The sequence below is a fragment of the Episyrphus balteatus genome, chromosome 1 (genome assembly GCF_945859705.1).
Source record: "Episyrphus balteatus chromosome 1, idEpiBalt1.1, whole genome shotgun sequence".
NCBI lineage: Eukaryota > Metazoa > Arthropoda > Insecta > Diptera > Syrphidae > Episyrphus > Episyrphus balteatus.
Genome location: NC_079134.1, coordinates 15,177,954 through 15,205,900, shown reverse-complemented (window position 1 = coordinate 15,205,900; position 27,947 = coordinate 15,177,954). Strand labels below are relative to the sequence as shown.

At 34.1% G+C, this 27,947-nt stretch overlaps 6 protein-coding genes across 7 annotated transcripts; 2 read left to right on the top strand and 4 right to left on the bottom strand.

Moving 5' to 3' along the window:
- Window positions 1-392: 392 nt before the first annotated feature.
- LOC129919350 (endoplasmic reticulum lectin 1) lies at window positions 393-4,878 on the bottom strand. Its single transcript, XM_056000211.1, has 5 exons — window positions 4,636-4,878; window positions 4,462-4,576; window positions 1,852-1,974; window positions 1,096-1,784; window positions 393-1,039 (listed from the first exon to the last, which is right to left on the bottom strand). Exons 1-5 carry the CDS (start codon window positions 4,777-4,779, stop codon window positions 470-472), a joined length of 1,641 nt encoding a protein of 546 aa, XP_055856186.1. The 5' UTR covers window positions 4,780-4,878; the 3' UTR covers window positions 393-469.
- A 1,424-nt stretch (window positions 4,879-6,302) lies between these two features.
- LOC129919375 (NADH dehydrogenase [ubiquinone] 1 alpha subcomplex subunit 2) lies at window positions 6,303-6,943 on the top strand. Its single transcript, XM_056000238.1, has 3 exons — window positions 6,303-6,518; window positions 6,612-6,718; window positions 6,794-6,943. The coding sequence occupies exons 1-3, from the start codon at window positions 6,421-6,423 to the stop codon at window positions 6,874-6,876; spliced, it is 288 nt and encodes a 95-aa protein (XP_055856213.1). The 5' UTR covers window positions 6,303-6,420; the 3' UTR covers window positions 6,877-6,943.
- Window positions 6,926-10,691, bottom strand: LOC129919361 (probable pseudouridine-5'-phosphatase). 2 transcript variants are annotated; one of them, XM_056000230.1, is made up of 4 exons: window positions 10,200-10,691; window positions 9,893-10,111; window positions 9,622-9,840; window positions 6,926-7,413 (listed from the first exon to the last, which is right to left on the bottom strand). In XM_056000230.1, exons 1-4 carry the CDS (start codon window positions 10,270-10,272, stop codon window positions 7,001-7,003), a joined length of 924 nt encoding a protein of 307 aa, XP_055856205.1. In that variant the 5' UTR covers window positions 10,273-10,691; the 3' UTR covers window positions 6,926-7,000. The 2 variants fall into 2 exon arrangements, with proteins under 2 accessions (XP_055856205.1, XP_055856197.1); XM_056000222.1 differs by lacking the exon at window positions 9,622-9,840 and having other exon boundaries at window positions 10,200-10,689.
- A 4,359-nt stretch (window positions 10,692-15,050) lies between these two features.
- LOC129921490 (solute carrier family 17 member 9) lies at window positions 15,051-22,916 on the top strand. The gene is made up of 5 exons (XM_056003331.1): window positions 15,051-15,278; window positions 15,351-15,522; window positions 15,579-15,794; window positions 21,770-22,373; window positions 22,432-22,916. The coding sequence occupies exons 1-5, from the start codon at window positions 15,211-15,213 to the stop codon at window positions 22,677-22,679; spliced, it is 1,308 nt and encodes a 435-aa protein (XP_055859306.1). The 5' UTR covers window positions 15,051-15,210; the 3' UTR covers window positions 22,680-22,916.
- LOC129921487 (uncharacterized) lies at window positions 18,007-20,064 on the bottom strand. Its single transcript, XM_056003329.1, has 2 exons — window positions 19,575-20,064; window positions 18,007-19,513 (listed from the first exon to the last, which is right to left on the bottom strand). The coding sequence occupies exons 1-2, from the start codon at window positions 19,944-19,946 to the stop codon at window positions 18,053-18,055; spliced, it is 1,833 nt and encodes a 610-aa protein (XP_055859304.1). The 5' UTR covers window positions 19,947-20,064; the 3' UTR covers window positions 18,007-18,052.
- Window positions 22,840-26,844, bottom strand: LOC129921488 (elongator complex protein 3). Its single transcript, XM_056003330.1, has 6 exons — window positions 26,714-26,844; window positions 26,411-26,652; window positions 25,710-26,357; window positions 24,209-24,426; window positions 23,169-23,529; window positions 22,840-23,109 (listed from the first exon to the last, which is right to left on the bottom strand). The coding sequence occupies exons 1-6, from the start codon at window positions 26,733-26,735 to the stop codon at window positions 22,945-22,947; spliced, it is 1,656 nt and encodes a 551-aa protein (XP_055859305.1). The 5' UTR covers window positions 26,736-26,844; the 3' UTR covers window positions 22,840-22,944.
- Between the last annotated feature and the right edge of the window lie 1,103 nt (window positions 26,845-27,947).

The window sequence follows — 27,947 nt, the reverse complement described above, 5'->3', positions numbered from 1 at the left end:
TCAATGAACCAACTGAGTCACGGTTGTTCTCTACAACGCCACCCCTTGTTGTGCATGCCACCAAGAACATTTATATCACAGGTACTCTATTGCTTCATTTCCTTGGCAAGGAATACCCCTAATTTCTGAATGATCCAAAGGTTCTACTCCTGGCCGCATAGTTAACCTGTCGGAAGAAGCCCCAACCTAGAGCGTCAGATCCTTAATAGCTTTAAGGACAAGAAGGTGATCAATTGGTCCTTATTTAGCCTTACTACCGCCAAACTGGAACTATATAAAGCCACTGTTTATTTCTGGTACATTTTTCGGTTACCGGCTAGAACTAGAACCCGATAGAAATGCGTAAAAGAATTCCTCCCAAAATTTCTTTCTAAGGAATACATTTTCAAATCTTATATTTTTTACAAAAAAGTGTATTTAAATAGTTCACAGAAATTTACATTGATCTAAACTGATTAAAATACTTATTCTAAACGCCAAAAATAGCATTTGTTCCTTCTTCTGGTGGTGTATCTTCTGTCAGAACAGATATATAACCCTCACTTTCTTCAGTTTTCTTCTCATCATTTTCGGCTTCGCTTTCTTCGCCATCTTCTTCATCTTTAAGCTTAGTCATCATAACATCCAAAAACTTTTGGAAACCAGGTTTCGAAATTAAACCATCCTCATCGACCATTGGAATTAATGGACAAACCATTGGTGATTCAACTACCAAAATATACTGACATGTTTTTGGTTCAAGCAAATACATGGAAACCGATGACATTGAAGATGATGCTACACACATCAACTTGACATCGGTTTCACGAAGATTGCCTGTTTTATCACATCGACTACCAGCGCCATAGTGATGCCATAGAGTTGTATCGGGTTCATTGGGATTACGACGCATTCGCTTCGCCGGATGAGATTTCAACCAATCTCGATGCAAATCATCTTTGAAGTAACCTAATATTACTTCGGTTTCGGATTTTTTATCCTTATGGAACTGCCTCACATAACGACCAAAACAAAACTCATATTTCCACCAACCTGTGCCCTGAAAATAAATGAACAAATTAGATGGGAGAATGAAATTTAAGGTGGGAAACTAACCCCAGTCAAGCAATTTCCAAAGAGAAAGTCATAAAGAGCCTTGTAATCTCCACGACCAGTTACATAGTTCGATGCGTCCAATTTAACTGTTGGCGTCAAATCATTATCCTCACCCCAAGGAGCAGGTGGTGAACCAGCAATAGATTCGAAGGGTATCGGAGCCATATCCTCCAGAACTTTCTGCAAATCTGCCACATTTATACTATCAACCGAGAACTGTCGATTATTAGCAACAATGTCAATTTTGCTGGATAGATCAGTCATTTGCAAATCTTCGAGAGATTGCTTTAACAAACTCAATGGCTTCCTGGAGAAGGTTTGAGATAAATAGCAACTAATTGGGATTTCTTTGGATTCTTCAGGCAGAAAAGCAGGATGCATGCAGAGTGTAGAAGTTAAGATGATTGCTTCATAGTTGCAACTTGACGTCTCTTTGAAAGAGTAAATAGCATTTTTGCCATGGGGATAGCAGACGTAACGAATCTTTGTCGTACGTGGTTCATTATTGAGATCACATAGTGTTCCATTACTCATTTCAAGTTCGAGATATGGATAGTTAACATTGTCAATTTTTGTGGTTTTAAATTGAATACCATCTTTGCGGTCTTGTGCAAGTTTTAATGTTAATTTGTCTTGTTTCTCATCACTCCATCGACCAAGGAAGTATTCTTGGAGTTTAACGTTCTTTCCTGGAAATAAGAATAATCGCATGTTCTTACAATTGGATGTTAGTTTTAGAGAGTAGAAAAAAAATACCTTCCCTTTCCTCATGATACTGCTTGATGTGGAAACCATGACAAATTTCATAGGACCAATAAGCTTCAATTCGATAAGAACAACTTATCGATGAGAACATTGGACGGATCAGTTGAAGAGGAGCTTACATTTTTAAACAAATGATAAAGTCAACAACTAAAGCATTTAGAAATAACATACATTTCGTCGGTGGAAAGCAAATTGGTTCTAAGCAAATTTTACAGGGGACGATTTTTAGTTACAAATTAATTTAAAGCGATATTTTTTCCTCGCCGGTCATTCAAGTTATGTTCTTTATAAAGTTTGTTCTTTTATATTGAATAAACCATACAAATTTACCTCCTAAGTAAATACATACTATTTTTTAATATTTTTAAAAACTAAAAACCCAAAATTGGACATAGAACAATTCCTATACAAGTACTCACTTTCCTTAAATAAGAAATGGACTTTGAACAAACTATGGGACTTAAAGCCAACTACCCGTTTTTATTGTTCCATTAAATTATTTTTTTTATTCTTAAGGTAAATCAAAAGTTTAAATTAAAATATTAGTACAATGAAACAAAAATTATGAATTTATTTTCATTATTTTAGTTTTCTGTTTTCTTTCTTCTTATAAGTACAATGTTTATTTTCAACAAAAACAGAAAAGAATGTACCTTCTTCTTTTCCAGTATCGACGACAGTCATGATCTCAAATGGGATCACAACTCTCCCACTTTACTGCTTCACACTACGGCTCCACATGTGGGGTTCGCCGAGAAAAGAATATACCTATTGTACATTAGAACATTATAACTCAGTTGGTATTGCAAATGATCAAAGGAGAGATCTTGAGAACTTTGTCAAAAAGGAAATATCAAACAACATTAAAATAAGAAGTAAGAAGAAGTACAAGCAATTGAAAAAACACCAGCATAAAATTGTCCTGAAAAATGGAACAACCCTCCCGGTTGTGTATTGTTTTTTTTTTTCGAGATGTTAATCAAAACCAAAATTATTTTTTGTTTTTTTTAAGTTATATCTGTCATCGTTTTTAAGGTTTACCAAGTGCATACAAAATGTATTAAGTTTTATTTTCCTTGTAATCAGTGAAATTCATTTACATTGAGATAATTTATTTTGCTAGCTATAACATTGTTTGGAATTGTCATTGGGTAATTCCATGAAAAAGTGGACACACATTTTGAACAAATTATGCAGACTTTTTTACTTTTTCCAATAGCAAATTACTCTTTACAAACGGCAATTCTTTATGCAAGTTGCGAGAAAAGATTCTTTGATGTATTTTACTATGGCTAGAAATTAAATTCAAGGAGTATAAATAATACCAAGGCATTTTAAAGTATAAGCTTCACAACTACAGAAGAATTTCACATAAAAGTGACGAAAAAAAGGGCCCACAGAAAACAAGATGAATAAAATAGTGACGATGACAATATTCCCTAAAATAAATAACCATTTAAGCAAGCTTCGTTACACAATATCCGATTTTAAAATTACTTTGATGAAAATGCATTTATTCTTTATTCTTGCAACAATAAATTGCAGGTAACACGAGGTAAAGTGAGTTACCTAAATATTTTCAAATTTTTCATCGAACTATTAAACAAATGTTTGGTTTTGTCACTAATTTTAAAAGCTTGTAATTTTGTATTCATTAAAAACAAATTAAGATTCTAACGATTTTTGTAACGTGAGTTACCCCAACAGACTTTTACTTTTCCCAAGAAAATGTTAAAATAAAGAAAAATGTTTTACTATGAAGCGTTAATGAGAATGGGTTAAGTGACATATTTCGAGTTTTGAGTAATCGTCGTTTAAAGCTTTTGGTTTACGGCTTTTTGTATGAAAATGAGAGAGATTTAAAAAAATGATCTTAGGTCCAATTTATTCACTCTCTATTAAATTTAAAGTCGCCATTTAAAATGGGAAATTTTAAAATTTGTATGCGATTTGACAGATTTTAAATTTTTAATGGCGACATTAAATATAATGGAGACTGAATAAATTGGACCTAAGACTAACTTCTAAAGTAAGGATACTAAATTAATGGCAATAACACTAAAATTTAAGTTGTCTTTTTCTCCATTTATTCGCTGGAGAAAATAAAAAAAATCGAAAATGTCACTTAACACCCCTTCTCATTCTCAACGCTTCTTTATTTATGAACGTAATAGTTACGCTAAATTCATGAACTCTATTTTCCTATCAATTTATATTAATATTGACAAAATAAAATCTAATTTATGTATTGGAAATTTTTCTGAATGTTACGTGAGCTACCATGGAATTGCTCCATTGCAGATACGCGAAGATCAAATTGAGAATTCAATTCAAATGAATATGAAACATTTCTGAAGTTTTTACATTGAAACTATGGAAAAGTGTTCCATCATCACATACAAAAATGTCTCTTTGAACAATTTGGAATGATCTATCATTTGAAAAATTTGGCGCTTAGACTAAAGTGGATACCAATTATCTGTGGAATGAAATTTTTTAGACAAAAACGCTTCTCAAATTCAGAAAGAGCACTCTCAAATTAGTAAAACTGCATCATTTAAAAAAATTTTGCTTTCCGCCGACCGACGTTTGTGTACTTACACAATCCGGTGTATTCTAGAGTTTTTTCCTCACGAGTTTCTTCAGCAATTGGAATGGCACATTTGTATTCTTCATTGTCGTGTGTATAAAATGATGGAATGTGATGTTTAATATTCTACAAATTTTAAGAATTAATTAGTAATTTTCATTTTTTAAAGAAAGTTTTAAGTTTACAAAATCTTCACTTTGCAGATCCGGTGGTACTTCGAATTCGATTTTGTAGAGAATCGAATCATCAAAATCTTTAGCTTCGTGGGCATTAATTGATTTTAGATTGATGATTGCAAAAATTGCAATTAGGATGTTTTGAAGAATCATCCTTTTGCAGAGGTTTGTATTTGTTATTTATTTTAAAAAAAATTTTATTATTTGGAAAGAAATGATTGGACGACAGGCCACGACAAAACCATAGATGAAACATATTTCATACATAGATCTCAAACGTCGCTGTCAAATTTGAATTAGGGCTCGGACTAATTTTACAGTACATTGTAGAGAAAAACCAGTTGTGTAGTATTTATTTGAGATTTTATTTTAAAAGAGTGGTAAAGGTATTTATTGCAAAATAGAGTCTTTTTAGGCCAAACTAAACTTTCTGCATCATTTTTCAGTTTTCTAGTCGGAAAATCTATACCTACAAAATAAAATATGTTTGAAAGAGCAAATCGATTTTGTGACCATTTATTTCTCACAAACTTCTTACTTACAAATTTCAAACTTTTGAATTGTAAGTCAGCTATTACATGAAGCCTCAAGAGGCGCGCCTCTTTTCAAAACTAATGAGTGCAAAAGAGAAAGAAGATAAAACAAAAAATTATCCGACCGGAGAGTCGTGGGCCAAAATTCTGAGACTCTTTTTTGACGTTTCTTTTTCCACTCTTTCTTTTTTCAACATTCCCTTTCATTTCTTTTTGCCTCTTGGTGGAATACAACAACAACAATACTTAAATTAAAAGAGAAATGTCAAATTTGAGTCTTTGACTCAAGAGGCGTCGTGTAATAGTACGCGCCTCACAGAATGATTATCAAAAGAAAATTCGAAAAAAGAGGCTTCATGTAATAGTTGACTAACCAGCTTTAGAGCAAATCACAATAGCCGTTTTTTGTTAATTAATTAACACGTATTACAACAACTACATGAGATCTTGCTTTTCTTCAGGATCACGATTCATGTGATCCTGATGAAAACCAAGATCACGATTCGTGATCCTGATTAAAAGCAAGATCTCATGTAGTTGTCATACGTGTTAATTAATGATCTATATGGATCAAGTGGGATAATAAAAAACTGCTAATATTCGAAAGTTTTTGTGATACGAAAACCTCACAAAATAAAATTCAGCTCACCTTGTGAGGTTCTTGTGACTTGTGAGGTTTGCCAGAATAGGACTGTTAAGCCTTCAGAACAATTTTCGTTTCGCTTCAGTAACGTGTTAAAAAGCCCAGTACGCAGCTAGAGCGAAACGAAATTTTTTTGTTTTTGCTTTAAAACTTATTTCCTGATGTTTTTTCTTGAATTTTTTAATTTGTATTCTTATTATTTTTATTTTGCAGCAATAAATACAATCGGGTATTATGTCAAAGTCAAAATTAAAAAGTACGAACAAACAAATTCCAGTAAAAACCTCAGAAAATATGTTTAAAAAAAAAAAAAATCACTCCAAAAATGCAATCCTCTCTTAATTTATTAAGTGGCACTTTGAATTTTGAAAAACAACATACGAATGTAAAAATTTGTTGCCACCTTAATGGTGTTGCATTTATGAACATAGCATTCAAATGTCACCATTGTGAATCTACTTCTTTATAAATGTCACCATTGTAAACTCACCACTTTTCAAAACGTCACACAAAAGGAAACGTCAAAATCGTACTGTCACTAAACTGTCATTTAAAATTGCAACCAACCATAATCCATCTGTCTTGAGATAATTTTTTAAAAATAAATTCAAGACCAAAATGAGGATATCCGCAATTCGATTTGCTAAATTGGCACCCACTCTAAAGGAACTTCGTATCCACCTTTGCCAAACTGGCGAAACATCCAAGGGTGCCAGGTAACACAAATAATAAACAACAAAGCCTTACTTTGCCATAATTACATAATGTTCCATTTTTTTTCCTTCTCTTGTTCATGTATTTGAATTTAGGGAGTTTGTCCAGAAATTCTATCCTAATTTGAAAAAAGACAATCCCGAATTACCAATTCTAATTCGTGAATGTGAAGGAGTACAACCTCGTCTATGGGCACGATATGGTAAGAATAAAAAAAAAAAAAACAACAAATCAATGAAGATCTAAAAAGAGTTTAAAAATACATTTCGTTCTGCAGCTTTGGGCAAGGAAACATCCGTACCATTGACAAATCAATCAGCCCAGGACATCTACAAACAAGTCGAAGCAGTTGGAAAGTAGTAAATCAAATGAAAAACCAAAATAAAGAATAAAAGAAAAAAATGCTAAATTAGTTTCAGAAAATATAGACTTTCTCTGTGTATTTTTTAACTAAAAGCACACAATTTCACTAGCTACACTTATTTTAACATTTAAATGGGGGCAATCCGAATTCCTCAGGTTTAAAGTCTTCCAATGACTTTAGCACCTGAGTTGCTTTCGCACGCAACTCTAACGGCACCCGTTCATCGGGAACCATTATACTTTGCATGCCAGCCGAACAAGCTGCCTGCACTCCATTCGGGGCATCTTCAAAAACCAGACAATCCTCTGGCGCTGGCTTATCAGCAAATCTTGCTGCAGCTGTCAAGAATATATCTGGAGCTGGTTTGCCATTCTTTACATCCGGATCAGTTGATCCACAAACTTTATGATGGAACAACTGAAAGAGTTCTTTGTGATGGGTTGTCTTGAGGTCAACCATTTCCTCACCAGAACTGGTAGCCAAAGCAAATGGAACTTTGGTTTCGTGCAGGTGTCTAATAAGTCGTTCAGCTCCTGCAAATAAAAAAACACCCGATCAAACAAATCAAAGCTAAAAGGAGAAATAATCCAGTAAGAATAGACAAAAAATTGTCAAAGATAGAAAACAAATTGTAACAGGCTGATTTTTGGTATATAGCTTGGTGTCAGGGTGGTTTACAATCTGTGAAAAGTCCTGAAGTTTCCTCTGTCCCATTGTAAGGGGCCAAAGGTCACAGAACGGTAGGTTTTAGACAAAAATTATGTTCTACTAAATTGTAGCAGAGGTTATTTTATTATTTTACAAAAAATTGTTATACAATGTTTTTTTTTGTATCACTTACCGTTTTGACATTAGAACATTTCAAACTATCCCATGTAATTTGATTTAATTTGATAAAATAACAAATATGAAAATATCAAGAAAACCGTATATGGACCAAAACGCGGACTGTTACGTTACAATCATACTCATATTTTATCACAAAATTATCCTAAAATCCATTAAATTGAATATTTTTCATATGTTTTATACTTTAAACTGAAAGTTCATGTAAAGGTCATGTAAGAAGTCATTGAAAATGGCTCAAATTGATCATTTTACAATATTTAATAATAATTATGGCCTTCTTGCGCTTAGAGCTTCAAGAAATTTCAACAAAATAGCATACGTATTGAAGTTTGAGTTTGGAATTGAAATCAACAATACTATATCACGATATATTATCGAGAAAGTTCAAACAAAATATCAAATACCGTGATTTTGAAAAAAAAAAAAATCGAATGATTTTCCTCATCAGGAGGTTAGCTTCCATGTTAATTTTACTATCTTATCTATTCATCTCTGAGATACATAGTAGTAACCTGAAATTTGTGAATTTATTATAGAAAGACATTTTTTTGAATGATTCGGTGTCCGAAAATGGTTACAACTATCAAAATGATAATTACGCTTTTGAAAAGCTAAAAGTTATAAATAAAGAGATAAATTTGATTGTTCATATGTAAAATATCAGAAATTTTGCGCAAATAAATTTTTCCGCGATGAAAAATTACCTTAAAGGAACCTAAACTATTTTTGTTCATTCCTATATGAAAAAAGACTGTTACGTTAAAAAATGTTTTCTGCATTAACAACGACATTTGTGAGCAATTAACTTGTTTTTTTTTTTTTATTTATATACTATACCTAAAACTCTGGAAAGAAATAAGAAAAATATTTTTGTATAGTGAAAAACTTTTTAGGTAATAGGACAACACTGTTACGTTACAGCAAAAATTCTGTTTAGTTTTTCTTGATATTTATCTTAATTACTTCTACTCAAACTTATATTATGGGAGCAAGTCAAATGGAACCAAAAAATACATTTCATAATGACAAATCTCAGGTTTTGTTATATCAAACTTAGAAACACTAACTAATTCTCGAGTAGAAACCGTTTCTTCACTGTCGTTTGTGTAATTTGATCATTTGGAATGCGTCTCAGCTATAAAAAATAATCATAAACCCGACAAATTTTAAATACAATTTTTGTCTTCGTGGTTTCGTTTTTCGCGTTTTGGTCCATATGCGAGTTGGAGCTCAGTTATAGCTATCAGTAAAATCCATCAGTAAAAATTCTGTTTTGCTATTTTGAATACTTTAAGATTCTAATTTATGCAAAATATTGATGAAACAAATTTAAAACACATTTTCACTAAATTTTTGAAAAAGAAGCAATTCATTTGGTCTTATATTTTAGTCAGAAATTCATTTTATAAATTTTACTGATGAAATTTGATTTTACTGAACAGTAAAATTTATACAATGGATTTGTGAACAAAATTTAACACCAAATACATTGCTTCTTTTTGAAAAAAAAACTAGTTAAAATAAGCTTTCAACTTATTTCATCAATATTTTGCTCAAAATAAAAGTTTAAAGTATTCAAAATAGCTTAACAAAATTTTTACTGATGATTTTACTGATAGCAATAACTGAGCCCTTAGAAGTGATATAATTTCTAAACGGTGCATGATACAAGAAAACTTTGTATGACAATTTTTTGTAAAATGACCTCAGCTAAAATTTTATAGAACCCTGACATCAAGCTGTATACCAAAAATCCAGCCTTTTACAAATGTTTTCCTCGAAAAAAAATCTATTTTTCCTGGTCTAAAACAAATTAATGTGGCGTTTCTCTTCTGCACTACGACTACTACGCGAATGAACTCTAGAGGCATTGATTGTCGGCTTTGATCTACCTTTCAATAAAGGTGCACCGCCCAGCATAGCCAAAGACATCTTATTGTATCGCTCCAAATACTCTGGAACGCCAATTGGCAGCTTAAGCTCCCTCACAGCCACAGCAGCTGAGTCTTGCTCAGTTCTTCCCTTCACTTTCATGCGCACATCCAAAGGATACTTAATATTAAAGGTGGCCGCAATGCGCTCCGTTATTTCCTCATAAATACCTTCGGTGTCTGAAAGGCAAGAAGAGAAAACCCCACAATTAATTAAATTTGTGGCATGTACCTGGCATTAATTGTGCGTCCCGCATCGCATCGTGTGCAACATCACGCTGCAACTTGGAATATTCTTGCCAAGTCATTGGCAGGTCATAGGCGGCAACAATCTTTTCAGATACTTGCTGATTCTGCAATCCCATGAGCGTTAGTTTGACTTCGAATGTATACGTCTTTCCGTATTTGTCAAGAATTTTTTGTATTGCTTCCGAATACAGTCGTTCGGTGTCTATATTGTGTTAAGGAGGAGGAAGTGTTTTTTTTTTTGGTGGACAAAAAAAGTGTTAAAAAGATAGAATTTTTGGGGGTAACATTACCTAGCAACAGGCCATCCATGTCGAAGATGCAATGGGTAACTTTTCTAAACCCGGAAGGTAGATTTTTAGCCATGTTTTTTGTTGTTGTTGTTGTATTGGATTTGATTATCTATCAGTGAGTGGAAAAACCCAGGAAAAAGAATTATGTAACTTTTTGCAAGATTATTATCTATCTCAGCTGACAACTGACTGATGACTATCTTTAGAAACGAATGTAAAAAATTGTTTGTTGTTTTGGGCGGATTATAACAAACAATCAAAGGGAAAGTTATTTGATAATAGTACAACAAACAAAAGTGAGGGAAAAGAGATGATTTTTTTTCACCTCGACGCAGCCTCGGATTGGAACTCGGTCAAGGTTATTCGAAAACCCAGTGTCAAGCGCGATAAATTATAATATGAAGAGAAGGAACCAAATGGAAAAAGTGATTGAAACTCGGACGGACGTCGTTGATAGACTTGTGGTGTTTTTAGTGCGGAAAAGTGTTTTTTTTTTCGTTCTTCTCTTCTTTTTTTTTTGCATATGTTGGAGCTTTTGAACATGTATAGACAGTTTGAGGAGTGCTGGTGGTATGATAAGAAGAAAAGTTAGACCTATTCACAATAGGTATAGCTAAATTTGATATTTTTTTTGAATAGGTAAACTTTTTTACAATTAATTAGTTCCTTCTTTCGTGAGCTTTTTGATAAGAAAAAAACTTTTTTCGTGGGCTATAGGTCTTTACTTGAGTATATTGAAGTAAAGACCTATAGCCCACGAAAAAAATATATATATTTTTTTTTTTAGCATTATTTTATAATCGTCCTTAACACGAATTCCATTCGTATCAAGGCTTGGCCACACCGGAGGGTATGCGGTAGAGGTACGGGTAACGGTAACGATATTTGTATGAAAAAAATTCCACATCTGAACGTTGATATGTCAGTTTGGAATTTTTTTCATACAAGTACCGTTACCTCTACCCGTACCGCTACCGCATACCCTCCGGTGTGGCCAAGCCTTCAAGGCTTGGCCACACCTAATGCGATATGCGGTATGGGTAATTGTATGAAAAATATTCCACACCTAAATGCTGTTGTTCTAGTTTGGAATTTTTTTCATACAAATACCCGTACCGCTACCGCATATACCCTTCCGTGTGGCCAAGTCTTCATATTTTTATTGTTTTTTCGGGCTAGAAAATTAAAAGAAATGATGCTGAAAGCCTATTTTTTAGTTTAAAAATCAATTTATAAACTCTTTCTAAACAAATCTTTCGCTAGCGAGAAAAAAAATATTTTCACTTTTGTACTTTTTTCAAAAATAGTTGAATGTAGTGTATGAATTTTGCTTATGGTAAGTTGTACAAACATGGTTCAGACTTGGTTCAGGAATTTAACTTGCCGATTTTGGGGGATGAGTTGTGGTTCAACTTTGATGTAAGCCTGAATTTGGATATTGTAACACCTATCCTGGGACCAGTGCTAAACCTCAGCCTTTAACCATTGATTACAGAAGATAAAAGTTGCTGAGGCCTGGTACGCAGATCGAGCTAAATTTAAACCGAGATAAAATTCCCATACAATAGTTGGGCCCAACTAGCACAACAGCTTCTATAAATTGAAATCTCGCAGGTTCTACTTTGTATACAGCTTGTATTGAGCTTGCTTCAGAATTTAACTGCTTATAGAAGTTCGGACTTGTTTAACAACTTCTAATAAGTTGTTTAAATACTATTAAAGAAACTTAAACGAAGAAAGCTTGTTTTTCTTATAAGCCTGCTTAATGAATTTATAGAAGCTTTACAGAAGTTACAAAGTTTTGTATTTGATTTTTGGTTTTGATATTAAATAATCTAGCTCGGACACTTTTTGGTTTTGACATTGAATAATTTAGCTGGCACATTTTTTTGCTATTTGAACTGATTAAGTTTTTAATTTCATTAATGAATATACTAGGATGGCCGAGTGGGTAGAGTGGTGGACTTCCACCAAGCAGATACGAAGTTCAATTCCTGGGTGTGGTAAAAAAATTATATACTTTTAAAATTATTATTAATAGATATACTAAAAACTAATGGAATGTTATATATAATATCAGATCAAAAGATTAAATTCATGATTTAAAACCAGTTAAAAAAGAATTCTTTTTTGTTTTTGTAGTTTTTTTTTTTAAATTTCGATAAGACATGTATAAAAGAGCTATACAAGCTATCCGAAGCTATCTGTCAAATCTCAAAATTTCGGTAGAGCTTCGGTAAAGCTTCGTTTAAGATCCTTATAGAGGGTCAAACTTGTGTAACGTTCTCCTTTTTCCATGCCCAACAACCTTACTAAAGTTTAAAAGAAGCTGAAATGTAGCTTTTGTAATACCTTAACCTAAGCTGAAATGTTAGTTGGGCTATGTATTTGTTCAACTGGCCTTTTGAGTATAATATGGAGAGATTCCCTACTAACAATTTTGCTTCTATAAAGCTTTACAGAAGCAACAATTAACCAAAATTGTTTGTCGAGTTCTGCAGTTTCAAACGTCAAGGTCTTGTAGGGGGGCTATAATAGTTTCTGCTGGTTTCGCTAATTTCGATGAGGTCATTGGCTTAAAAGTGAAAAAGTACAAAAGTGAAAATTTTCAAACGGGATGAAAAATTAAAAATAATGATGCAGAAAGCTTATTTTTTGGTCTAAAAAACAATTTTTATAATCTTTATCACAAAACAATTGCGCTAGCCAGAAAAGAAATGTTTTCACTTTTGTACTTCTTCAAAAAGTGGTGTATGTAGTTAATACTACGTTTCCACCTACCCTAAATCCGAGATTTAGCTAAGTAGATTTAGCACAAATCTCGAGTTTTATTCTAAATCTCGGATTGAAAGTAGGTGAAAATCTTAGATTTAGGGTAGCTGAACCCAAATCTGAGATTTAGCGAAGTAGATTTAAAATAAATCTCGAGATTTATTCTAAATCTACTTAGCTAAATCTCGGATTTAGCGTAGGTGGAAACATAGTATAAGCCTTAAGCCTGGTACGCTGCTCGCGCTAAATTTTAGCTCCCATACAAATTATCGAAAATTTTTAGCCGAGATAAAATGGATCCCATACAAGTTATCGATAACTTGTATGGGAATTTTATCTCAGCTAAAATTTAGCGCGAGCAGCGTACCAGGCTTTAACATGAATTTCATGAATTATTTGATTTGTATTTTTATTAGGGTTATTCACGTTTCGATGCAAATGGTCTTGTATCGTTGTAAAAGTGCAAAAGTGTAACATTTTCTTAAAATAAAACAACCAAATATACAGACTACAATTTTTTTACACTTTTACACTTTTGCCCTATTGCAAAAATAAAATACAATGGTGCAAATTTTGTCTATTGTAGTTGTAGTAGTAGAAAACAAAATTTTGCATTTTTACACTTTTTCGTTACACCGGATCGTGAATACCCCTATTATTTTTATTTTGCTATAATAACCCAATGGTATTTTTTCGTTGACATGTTCGCTTTAGTTGATTTGGAGACTTCAAAATTTTTCGTTTCGCTTTAGATGCGTACTAGGCTTAAAAAAACGAAAATTTTTCTAAAGGCACTACGTTGCCTCAAAAAGTGAAAAAGTACAAATTTTCAAAAGTATCTACACGTACTTTTTTATATTTTTTCCGATTGGAAAACTTAAAAAAATGCATTAAGGCTTGGCCACACCAAAGGGTACATACGGTAGCGGTACGGGTAATTGTATGAAAAAATTTCCAAACTGGAACAACAAAATTCAGCTATGGAAATTTTTTCATACAATTACCCGTACCGCTACCACATGTAAGGCTTGGCCACACCGGAGGGTACGCGGTAGCGGTACGGGTAGCGGCAACGATATTTGTATTAAAAAAATTCCACACCCGAACGTTGATGTGTCAGTTTGGAATTTTTTCCATACAAATACCCGTACCGTTACCTGTACCTCTACCGCGTACCCTCCAGTGTGGCCAAGCCTGTACCCTTCGGTGTGGCCAAGCCTTTAAAGCTTGGCCACACCGGAGGGTATGCGGTAGCGGTACGGGTAGAGGTAACGGTACTTGTATGAAAAAAAATTCCAATCTGACATATCAACGTTCAGATGTGGAATTTTTTTCATACAAATATCGTTACCGCTACCCGTACCGCTACCGCATACCCTCCGGTGTGGCCAAGCCTTTATGCATTAAGGCTTGGCCACACCGGAGGTTATGCGGTATAGTGGTAACGATATTTGTACTAAAAAAATTCCACACATGAACGTTGATGTGTCAGTTTGGAATTTTTTTCATACAAGTACCCTCACCGCTACCCGTACCGCTACCGCATACCCTCCAGTGTGGCCAAGCCTTTAAAGGCTTGGCCACACCGGAGGGTATGCGGTATAGCGGTAACGATATTTGTACTAAAAAAATTCCACACCTGAACGATGATGTGTCAGTTTTGAATTTTTTTCATACAAGTACCCTCACCGCTACCCGTACCGCTACCGCATACCCTCCAGTGTGGCCAAGCCTTAAGGCTTGGCCACACCGGAGGGTATGCGGTATAGCGGTAACGATATTTGTATGAAAAAAATTCAACATCTGAACGTTGATATGTCAGTTTGGAATTTTTTTCATACAAGTACCGTTACCTCTACCCGTACCGCTACCGCATACCCTCCGGTGTGGCCAAGCCTTTACACGTCCCGCTACCGCATACCTTTCCACTGTGGTCAAGCCTTCAAAGTGCACATTACAAAGAAAAAGTAATTTGGTTTCACTTTTCACTGCAAAACAAACAAATTTTTCCCCTCCAAAATGACAGCCAGCTGAGTACGAAGCCAAACGTCATTGCAACGTCAAACGAAAAAAAAAATAAAAATAAAAAATTTAGCACGGTGGCATCTTTTTTAAGAATAAAATAATAATTAAACATAAATAATTTTTTTTTAAAATGAATTAAATCAATAATTCTATAATTTCTGCAAACACTGTATAATGTTTTTTTGAGTATACGAAAACACTTGAACACAAAAACATGGACGAAAAATTGAAATATTCGCTCCTCCGCGGCGATCTTGTCGACAATCAGAGTGTGTGGACAAGGTACAGATCATTTCTAGCACACAAATTTATCATAAATAATATTAATATAAATAAAATTATTATTGCACACAGACATGAGAAACGTGTCTGGTTTTTTACATTGCTTACAGGCACATGCATGTTATATTCGACAAGAACAACGATGCCACTTCTTGTGCCTTCGGTGGCCGCTGAACAAAAGTGGAGCAAAACCGATTCGGGAACTGTGCTAAGTTCATTCTTTTGGGGCTATACATTAACACAAGTAAATTAAAAATGAAAGATTTAAGGATTCCTTTTAATGATTTGTTTGTTTTGCAGGTTGTTGGTGGATATTTTAGTGATAAGTTTGGCGGGCAACGTGTGATATTATTTGCCGCTTTAGGTTGGTCATTGATAACTGCATTTATGCCAAGTATCATTTATGCAGCACCAAGTTTCAAATCCTATTCCATTCCATTCATTGTAACGATAAGAATAATCAATGGAGCCTTTCAAGGGGTCCATTTCCCTAGCATGATAAGCTTAACTAGTCAAGTAAGTATAAATTATATGCATGAGATAATAATATAGAGATAAATGAACTCTCACTGTAAACAAAGAAACACTTGTGTAAACACAATATTTTCATTTTGGTTTTGTTTATTTTAGAAAAACGTGTAGAAATTCTCAGCAGGTATTCGATGGGCTTGCTTTTAAAACTCATTCTTTACGATTTTATTCTATTGTTAATTGCTTTTGTGGCAGACAATTGTTTTCGTTTTTTAAACCAATATAATGCAGGTCGCTAAATGTTAGCTCTCATAAAAAATTATCTCTAAAACGAAGTCTTGGATTTTGGAGGCAATTTTGTATGGGAGCTAAAATTAATTTTGATCTGCGTTCTTTACTTTTTGGCTTACCTGGCTAGGATAGAATGGAAAGCGCTACAGTTATGACAATTTTACAAAAGAGACAAACATTTATCTCCAGTCGATTGGCATCAATTTTGAGTTATGCCGTTTTTCTAAACACCTACGATATATCATTGTGTTGAGTACATCCAGGAACAAGTACGCGACAACTTCTGTTTAATACTAAAAAAATGCCAAAAGCACTAATTTCCTTACACAAATTATGTTTTCAGTGCTATTTACACGAAGTTGTCGAGTCCTTGCTTTTAGCAACTAATAGTAAAGTGCTGCCCGGAGTCTGTGCCCATTTTACGGACCCACATCAAACCAAACTTTCTATTTGAAACAGGTATTTTATTGGACTGTAAAGTAAGAACTTTAACAAAAAGCAGGATCGATAATTTTTGAAACCAAAAAAAAAAAAAATAACAGTAAGATAAAACCCATTGGAAAAGGAGGTTAATATTATATAAGTGGTTGGATGGGGTTTTTAATGGTAAAAAAATGGTATAGGTATCTCGATTTCCGGCAAAACTACAAATCTACAATTTTTGTATTTATAATTTTTTTACAAAAATTTCTCACTGAATCAGCGAAAAACTGTTTATTTACAAACTGTTCCAAATTATAAAAAATAATTTTTTTATCAAGTTCCTTCATAAAAATAATGCAATTAACTATTCAGCAATTATTTAAAATATAAGATATATAAATATAATGTTATTGTTAAAATATGATGTCACCTCAGAAAAAAAAAAAAAAAAAAAAAAAAATTTGCAGTCTTGTAATACTAGTGCGATACTATTTTTTTTTCACCTTATTTTGACTTAATACCAAAAAAGCACCCTAATTTTTATTCGAAAATTCACGTTTCAAAATCTCATTTTTTTTTCAAAAATTTTGTAAGCATTTTGTCTGAAATCTCTATTTCTGACGGTGTGAAAAAAATATACACTACCATAGTAATGTTATCAGAATTCAGAAAATTCGAATTCAGAAAAAAACTTGAATTCGAATTTTGTTTTAATTATTACACAAGTATACAAGGTTTTTGTTGGCTAGACTAAACTGTACTTTTCCAAAGGTTTTTGGTAAATTGATTTAGGCTGCAGCTCGAGGAAAAAGGCTGCCAGGCATACAAACGGAATAACGAGACACACTTTGTTCGCATTCTCTATTATCGTCTCGAGTTCGGTTTTTTTCCAAATCAAGTAAAAGGTACTTTAACAAAAAAAAAAAAAATATATATAAATAGTATAGCTCTTGACCCAGTTACCCGAGTACTCGCTGTCGGGTATACGGGTACTCGGGTACCCGGTTGTTTAGTTACCCGAATACCCGGGTACTCTGGTATCAAAAGTACGAATACCTGCCACATCCCCAGCGTCTCCACCGGTCTGGGTGGCCGAAGTGTGCCTACCGGAGAAGGGTCCTTGCCTTGTGGAACAATACGAGTACCTTTCAATTTGTTGCATACATTACCATTAAAATTTTCCAAAAATATTAAGTAAAACAAGCGTAGAAAATGAGATTTGAAAAAATAAGCGGTTTAAAGTGGTTGCATTGAAATGTAAATATTTCCAGAAACACGCTATGTACTCTTCAGAATAAAGTCTTAAATGAATTGATATGATAAAATTAGTAAACGAATATAAACATAAAACCCAAAATTTTGTAGAGAAATAAGGAAAAATTACAAAAAAGGTTTCGACGTTTGAATAAAAAAAAATCGAAGAAAAATCAATGTGGCTGCCAAACTTATAATAAAAAGGTGAGATTTTTCTGGATAGAGTAAAGGGAATTTAAAAATTTTATGATATTAAATTAACGTCTCCAATGAAATGAAAACAAATACATAAATAAAAAATAGAAAATGTTCACATTTTATTTAGATTTTTTTTTTCAATTGATTTGAATTTGTAACTCCAGCATATTTCTTCCTTTGTTTGTAAGTAGATCAACTTGATTTTGAGAAAGTAGTAACATTTGTCCGCTCTCATGAATAGTTTTTGAATTTTGTGAATTTCTAACCGAATATAACTGTCCCGAATGTACAATATGACATGAAGGCACATTTCCCGATCTCGCCCAAACAGTCAAGCTATAGAATATTGGTTCCTGTGGTGCAACTATGCCAGTTAACCATATCATTAGAAAGCTTCCCGTTGTATGGTTCTCTGGACAATCTTGAAACTCCGGCTTACTGCAACAAAGTTCAAACGAACTAACTTTCGTAGACATCACCAATACAGGAATAAAATCCTTAAACTTATCATGTCCCAAATTCCTTATTTTATCATTGACCAATAATAACATTTGACAACGGTTCGATCCAAAGTGAATCAATTTGGGGTCCAGAAAAAAATTCTTGCATTGTCGAGGAAACATTCGTTCCAATGGCACTTGACTATGATCCACAGCAATGTGGCGAGTAAAATTTGACACGAAATGTGGTTGTTGACAATAACTTATGGGGCATATAACCGGGCTACGTGAAATGTTTAAAGTTGCTGCATCGACTATTTGTGCAAGGGAATTTGTATGACTTGCAATTAGTTGGAATTGAGGTTTTGGTATAGTTGAGAGTTGTTGGCAATTTGGTGGGCTGTAAGAGGCTCGACTTGAATTCGAAATAAGAAGAAAGTCTTTGGATTTTTCTGTATGTGAATTTTCGGTCTTGTATTGGAAGCAAACTTCATTAGAATTTTTCGATTCATCTGCGTTACAAATTGAAGATATTATTTGCTCAATTTTGTTTGGAGGTATTTTTGAAAATTTTTCTTGTAGAATTTTTAAGAAATTTTTATCTTCCGTTAGTGTTTGATTTGTTGATTCAGATTCTAGAACAGTTTCGACAACTTGTTGAAATCGTTGATCTATTCCAGATGATGACTTCTTAACTTTGGCATTTTCTACTAAACACGGGTTCACAGGTTGTCTTGTATCGACATTCATAACTAAATACTCCTTAGGGGCATCCACAATGGTCTGTTTGTTCGAATCTTTGATGTCAACTGAGTGTTGGCTGGATCTCTTAGAAGACAGCACTTCTGGCAAGAGATTCGGTTTCGAATCTGTGGAAACCCCTATCGTCTTAGATGGTATCTTGCACATAAATTCCTCAGGTCTTATTAGGTTTCTTGTGTCGTTTTTAAATGAGTTGTACAATTCTTCCCTAATTTTTTCTCGAATTTCATTCCTCATTTGATCCAAAAGATTCTGACGAGTATCCGTTCTTTCAATACTTGATTTGCGTTCTGTTTGTACAAAGTTTTCAACATGTGTTGGACTTTGTCTTTGAAAATTGATATTTTCATTTATCTTTGGAGTTCGACTTTCTCTGGACTCAATCCATTTTGAATTCTATAATTTTATTTTAAATTTTTAAACCAAACTTATTATATTGCAAGCAAAATAAACATACCCAATTATTTCTACTATGTTGGTTATCTAAGCTTTCTTTGTCAAGACTTTTTGCTCTAGAATATAACAAATTCATAGATGTTTCATCCGCCAAAGCATCCACTTCTGCATCCAAACTATCATTCGAATATTGAGAATGTTTTTCATTAAATTTCATCCAATTGCAAATTTGATCTATATCCCAGTTGGCATTAAGTTTGCTCATTAGAACATTTTCATTACAATCAATTAATTGCCCTCCACATTGTATGCATCTTTTCGGGGATAAAGTGTAACAATTTATGCATAAATTGTGTCCATTTTCACACATGGTTTCACCGATTTCATTTGCTCTCAAATTAGTCTCACTTACAGTACAATTTGAACAGTTCATTTTTGGTTTCAAAATTGAACAATTGAAAAAAAAAAATATTTTCAAAAAAATAAAATAAAATAAAAACAAGTTGTAAAATTTAGCTTCGAAAAGTTGGATAAAATGCGAAATTTATTTATGTTGTCAGAAAGTTTAAAAAAGGATTGCTTTTTATTTTTAAAGCTGAGTGATAATTTTCATGATTTGTTGAGAAAAAGCAATCTTGCATACTTTACATCTTAAGAACAAAATGATTGGTTAAATGAATTGCTCAATTATTTTCGATGGATGTTGCACATACGCCACAGTGAACCATTTCAAAAAATATAATAATTTGTGTCATTGTCAATTATTTTTCGATATATTAGATTGATGATCCAAATGAAAGAGGATAAACGAACTCTTATTTTATACAATGAGTTTTTATTCTGAAATTGGTTTTTTGGAATGATAAATTAACTTTGCCCGTTAGAAATTTAAGAAAATAACTTTTCGCCCCAAACACAACTCATACAATTTTCAAATGAACAATTACTTTTATTACTGCTAGTACCATTTATTTTAAGTGAAAAATGATTTAAAAATCGGTGTACGAGTAAGTAGCACCTTCCTATGGCTATAAAAGCTATGGTTCCAGTGCCAGTGATTTTTAACTCAGCAAGTTAAAGTGATGGATCACTCAAGCGAATTACCGCGAATACGGTGGTTTCGGTTAAAGATTAGTCAGTTGTGTGCACCAATGCCAATCCATTCGCTTGAAAGATCAATTGCTTAAACTCGCTTACCCACGCATATTAATTGGCACTGCAACCATAGCCTAAATATATTTATTTTTGCAAAAGTGTACAAAATAAAAACTTTCAATCCTAATGGCAAACTTTTAAAAGTGCACATCCTTTTTATTATACAGATAAATCTATTACCTTATATGTCAGTATTATGGTTCTTTCCTCAAATTAGACTAGAATGAGACTGAATTCAAGGGATATAATGAATTTTGTGTGAAGAATTGCTGATCCTGCCTCTCAACCCACGAAACTTCTGGTTTTCATTATATACGAATTATTCTGATGCACGAAAACGCACGGGCTCATAGTGCAAGAGTGGTTTTAGAATATCTTCAACACGTTGGTATACCAACTTTGCATTGACCACCTATAAATCCGGATTTAATTTCAATGGAAACTGCCTGGCACCTGAGCAATGCTGAAGAAACGCGTTAGTGAACAAAAATTCACCTCCAAAAATCTTGACGAGCTGCAAACTGTAGTGAGAGAAGAGTCGGAGAATATTTTACAACCAGGCCTTCAAAACTTAACTTCACTTGCTCATAATTTTTTTTATTGTTAACAACTTTACTGTTGAAAAACGAATCCAGAATCGATTTTTCTCTTCTTTTAAGAATTTGAAATATCAATATTTGCCAAACGAACGTTCTAGGACGACCAAACGAAATCTTTATTAATAAGAATAAAATCAAAAAAACCGAACGGTTGCGATGATATTTATTTTAAGTGTTTAGAAATACGATGCTTTGTTTGCCAACATTTTGTATCAAAAGTATGAGAAAGTGCATCCCACTTTAACCTTTGGCATCGTAAAGCCTTTAATTTCCACAGAACAAAGCACCTTATGAGTGTTTTAAGTCTTAAGCCCTTGAGTTTTTTGCTGCGTCCCAAACTTATTTATCCCTTTATTTGATTAGGATTTTCTCCTATCTGTTGAAAATTATTCTAAACCAATTAGTTTTAGCAGAAAATAGACAGTATTGTACTTAAATTATGTAAGGCAACTTTAAAAACCATACAAAATTTTAATTTTGTTCACAAATATTTTCTTTACAGAACCTTTGCTCAATGGAACGTACAAGTTTCTTCGGCCTTCTAACATCCGGTTCAGCCATGGGTACCCTGCTAACTGGCATCCTTGGCTCTTTCGTACTCGACTACTTTGGATGGTCATCGGTATTTCGAGTAATAGGTTTTCTTGGAATATCATGGGCGTTATTTTTACGCTACTACACCATGGCTGGCGATAGAAATCGCATCATCAATGTTTCAGTGCCCAGTAGACTATGCTCAAAATCATCAGATTCTGTGCCGTGGTTAAGATACTTTGGACGTCTATCATTCTGGGCATGTGTACTAACACATGCCTGTGAAATGAATTGTTTCTTTGTCTTATTATCATGGCTGCCAACATATTTCCACGATACATTCCCATTGGCTAAGGGTTGGGTAGTAAATATGATACCCTGGTTAGCTCTGCCGCCATGTACGTTCTTTGCAAAATATCTCACAACACATTTAACAGCCAGAGAATGGAGCACATCAAATGTGAGAAAAATAATTCAAAGCCTCTGCTTTGCATCACAAAATATTGCGCTTTTTATTATGAGTCGAACAAATGATTTTCATACAGCACTCATATGTATGACTGTGATTATTGGTAAGCCCAAATTCCGAAAGTGTAAGTTTATAAAGTTTTAATTTGAGTTTCATTCTAGGTGGCACAGGATTCCACAACAATGCAGTCACAGTTAACCCACAGGACTTGGCCCCATCACACTCTGGCAGTGTGTTCGGTCTAATGAATACAGTTGGTGCGATACCCGGTTTCTTGGGTGTCTACCTAGCTGGACATATTCTCGAGCTTACACAAAGTTGGCCAGCAGTATTTAGTACTGCTGCCATTATCAATCTTATTGGTTGGATTATATTTGTTGTTTTCGGTTCAGCTGATGCTATTGTGTGAGACTAAAGACGACAACACATTCCAAATGGAAAATAATTTTTTGTAAAATCAAAAACAAAACAAGACAAGACAAAAAAAACCGAAAACAATAGAAACTCCGTCACGTCACATTTAAGACCGATCGACAAAAAATGTATCTCTAGAGGCAAAGATTTTTACATTTTGTTTTCAATTTAGTATTTTTGTTGTTATTTTATTTATCCTCTTTGTAATAAGATTAGATATGATTTACACGAATTTTTGTGTGTGTTTTTTTTTGTAATATTTAATCTGCAACTAATTTCTTAGACATATAAGGTCCATCAAGTTCGTAGCCCAGCTTACGATAGTAATTCCTTGTGCCAACACCTGAAATGACAGCGAGTTTTGTGCTACCATGTTCCTCCAAAGCGATTCTTTCAGCTTCTTCCATTAGAAGCATACCAAATCCCTGAAAGTAAAACAAAAAGGATTAAAGACAGCAGAGAAAAGGTATTTATATGGTCTTACTTGATGTTGGAATTTAGTTGGATCCCTTGCATTAACCGGCACAACAGAACCATAAACATGAAGTTCCCTTACAATGGATGACTTCTCTTTGAGTTCTGGTCTAAAAGATTCCCCAGAACATTTACGCAAACGCAACAGACCCACGAGAATATCCTGTTCAGGATCTTCATACGACAAGAATGTCTCCCATCCTCCATTTGCAACGTAGTCCCTGCGAATCAATTCAACTTCATAGGGACGAACTTTATTATGGATCTCTTGGATACCAACTTCACGAGTTCGTACATCACGGCAATCGGTACCGAGATCTTTCATGCGGGCTAAGGCCAATTCACGAAGGTTTCCATGTTCAACGCCGGAACTAAAAGAAGAACAATGTAAAATACAAATGAAATACAGTAAAGTCGTTGGCTAATGATTGGCTAAAAATGAAGAAGAAATAAAAAGCTTGATAAGAAGACTGGAGCAGAACTTCGAGAGGAAAAGACGAAGTAAATGCGGGAAAGACAAGTGATGAGGTTCAGGAAAAGAGGAGAGAGAACCGCAACAGTAGACTGGAGATGGAAGAAAAAGAAGATAGATGAGGTAAAAGAATTAAATTAATTAGGGTATGTGTTCAAATAGAATGGAGGGCAGGAGGCACATATAAAGGACAGAGTAAAAAAGGTAGCAGCGGTAATGAAGGAGGCTTGAGGGATTGGACGAAGGAAATTCGAAAAGGCATGGGAGAGGAAGATGTGGCTCTTGTGGGATATGGGGGGAAGTATGGGGATAGAAGGAGAAACAAAAAATGGAAAGGGTGCATTAGAGGTAAATGGACTATGGGGGTAGAATGGCAAACTCGAGATGAGAGCAGCAAAAAAGGCATGGAAGTATAAAGTAAAAACTAGCTTTTGGTGTTAAGAAAGCGAAAATAGGTTCGAAGAAATAAGGTGAGACAAAAAAGAGGGAGAAAAAGGACGTGGAAACCTGTAATTCTTAGGGGAATCAGTAAAAAGAATACAATACAATAAAATATAGTAAAGTCGTTGGATTTTTACCTGACCAAAGGCATTGGAATATCACGCTGTACTCTGTAGACTCTTGTCCATGGTGGAACCAAAGCCAGAATTTTGGCAACCAAATCAACCAGCATTGAAGGAGGGTAACTCTTGTAGCGACCAGTTTTCCAGAGTTCATACAGACCAGTTCCTCGAATAACCAGAGTTGGATAGATCTTCAATCCATCAGCACGGAATGCTGGATTCTCAAAGAATTCCTAAAAAAGAAACAAAATAAATGAAGGAACGAATGAAAAGGTAGCGGGTCAAAATTGTGTTTTTTTTCGACTGTCTTTCAAAATTCTGGTCTAGCTAGACCAGGTACTAGTTCTGGAACTCGGTCATAAAGAAAAGTTAGTACCTATGCATTTCTTCACATTTATAGGACCTGATCTAAGTTCACAACGAGGTCCTAAGAATTAATACATATACATATAACTGGTCTAACTGTCATTTTGAGAATTTATTGAAGCTTGAAATATCTTTGTTTACGTTTGTTCTTCTTTATTATTTATACCGCTAGACTTCCGATTTTGAGGTCCTAACAAGTACCGAGTCCTAACTAATACTCGGTACCAAATTGACAGTACTAGGGCTTAGTACTTGTGTGAAGAAATTACTTGCTACCAATTTGAGTACTAACGATTGGTATAATAACCGGGTCCTAGCTGATTTTGAGGAGCTAGCTAGTACAGAGTCCTAACTAGTTCTCGGTCCTAAATTGACAATTCTAGGGCTTAGTACTTGAGTGAAGAAATGAGTTGATACCGATTTGAGTATTTATTTAGGTATCAAACAAAAAAATAATAATAGTTTTAACTATATGCCTGTAAGACCTAAGGTCTTACAGGCATACTGCACGGCACTAGTTAGGAGGAATAGAAAGATAGGAAAGAATTTTTTTGTGGGTGCAGTGAATTGAGAATAAGATGATTATTATCTCATATAATCCCACGAGTGGCTTCCAAGCTGGGGGATAAAGAAAAAAATGCTGACTGAGGTAGGGCTCAGACCCACACCTCCAGGTTAGCAGTCAAGCACTACATCCACTGCACCATTGCCACCCGCAAAATAATAATTATGCATATAAAAAAATGATAAAATAAGTTAATAATAAAATAAGCTTGACGAAGATTTTACAGAATTCTGGAAAAAATTTAAATGTTAAAAAGCGCGCGAATCGTTTATTTTCAAAACATTATTAGTCCATTTGGTCAGGAAAGGTTTTTGACAAAATATTTTTTGCATTAAAGAAGTTTGATTGTTACTTTAAATGCAAATATTATCCTTATACATATATCAAAGTATCTATTAATCAAGATTTAAATTTATAAGAATTAATAAAAGCATCCTTTTGTGGGTTTTATAAAAAAAAACTAAATGGACATATCATGTTTTGAAAATAAACGATTCAATTTTGAAAAGCAGAATTTTAACAAAAGAATTTTGACCCCGGCAGAATTTTAACCCCAACCCAAAATAAAAAAAACCGCTTACTTACAATAAACTGTTCAATATCCCTCTCAAAATCGACATTAGGCAAATCAGGCATCATATGAGCTACAATTTTATATCCCGAATCCTTTCCCAGCTGGAAGCTCTCACAAACAGCTCTAACTGTATGTCCACGATTGGTATCCCTGGCGACATCTTCATAAACCGATTGGACACCAATTTCCAGACGAGTGCATCCATACGACAACATGTCTGAGAGATGTCTCTTCAAACAGTAATCAGGACGAGTTTCAATTGTTATTCCAATACATTTGGTCCGGGATTTCTCCGAGTACTTTACAGCTTCTGCCACACTGGCACTAGCATGACCCGAAAGAGCGTCATGAAGATTTCGAATGAAATAATCACGATACTCTTCAGGCAGGCACATAAATGTCCCGCCCATTACAATGAATTCGACTTTGTCAACAGAGTGTCCAAGTTGTTTGAGTTGTTCAACGCGATGACGAGTTTGGAGAAATGGGTCATAGCGTGCTCGAATAGCTCTCATGGATGTGGGCTCATAGCCAGTGTAACTTTGAGTTGAATACTCAAAGTCACTGTCTGGTCCACCGGGACAATAGACGCAAATGTTGCCGGTCATATTGATGTGAGGACAACGATGTGGTTTGCACATGACAGCTACAACAGCGATCTTGGAAAACATTGTTAAGTTATAAAAAATAAGGAAAAGATTGAAAAACTTACTCCACTAGCTGTTCGAATAGGTTTTGCTCTCAATTTGGGTAGAAGAATCTTTTTAGCGTCTTGTGGTACAGCAGCAATAATATCAACTAAACGAGGGGAACTTTCCAAACCATATTTGGAAGACAGACGAGATTTCATGCGATTTAGATTGACATCTTTTTTATCTGCATGGGCTTGCAGGAGTTCTTGAATGATTTCACCAATAACGATGACGGTGCGCTCTTCACGGCTTAAACCAATTCCTAGAAGGGAAATACATAAGAACCAAAGTGATACTTGACTTGGTGAGTGGTAAATGTGTACCTAATTTCTTTTTTTGAACCATTCTAAGGTTTTTTGATTATTTAATAACAGAAGAAAACTTTTTAAAAAAATTGTTGCACGTGGAAAGACGCAAAAAGTTTTGTGTTTTTTATTTGTATTTTGGAAAAATTTTGACAGCATCTAGATAAGAAAAACAGCTGAGAGTGCAGGGATGTCATATAAAAAGATAATGATCCATTCACAATGGAAGATTCGGGAGTAATAAAGTCGGTGGTCAGAATTTGAACTAACGAAATCCAAAAGAAAAGAACGCCAGCTTTTTTTTGAGACATTTTCACTCTCCGAGCCAATAAGAAGATGATCTAACTGGTAGAAGCCGTGACCTAAAATTCCTCCTCTAGTCATAGCATACACCTTTTCAGGATCTGACGAAAACTCAACTCCCTACCCAACATACATTTCATCTTCGATAAAGGTATTACCGAAGATACATTTCAGCTTCTGTTAAACTTTTGTAAGGTGGTTGGGCATGGAAAAAGGAAATGAAAGGACAAATTAGACCCTTTATAACAATAAACTTATAAGGTCTATAAGAAGCTTAAACGAAGCTTTACCGAAGATCTACCGGAGCTTTTAGAAATATCAAAACAAAAAAATGTCCGAGCTAAATTATTTAATGTCAAAACCAAAAAGTGTCCGAGCTAGATTATTCAATATCAAAACCAAAAATTAATAACAAATAACCAAGCATATCTGAAAAACAACCTTTCTTCGGTTAAGTTTCCTTAATAGTATTTAAACAACTTATTAGAAGTTGGTAAACAAGTTCGAACTTTTACTAAGCAATTAAATTCTGAAACAAGCTCAATACAAGCTGTATAAAAAGTAGTCCCTGCGAGATATCAGTTTACAGAAGCTGTTGTGTCAGTTGGGTATCGTTTAAAAATTTAGCCGAGCTATATTTATCTGAGCATCTTATCGATAATTTGTATGGGAGCTAAAGTTTAGCTCGGATCTACGTACCAGGCTTTACAATAAAATCGTAAACAAACATTTTGTTATGCTTTTCGTGGCATATTACGCAACTTGTCTAATACTATGTTTCCACCTACGCTAAATCCGAGATTTAGCTAAGTAGATTTAGAATAAATCTCGTGATTTATTCCAAATCTACTTTGCTAAATCACGAATTTGGGATTATCTACCCTATATCCGAGATTTCCACCTACTTTCAATCCGAGATTAAGATTAAATCTCGAGATTTATTCTAAAT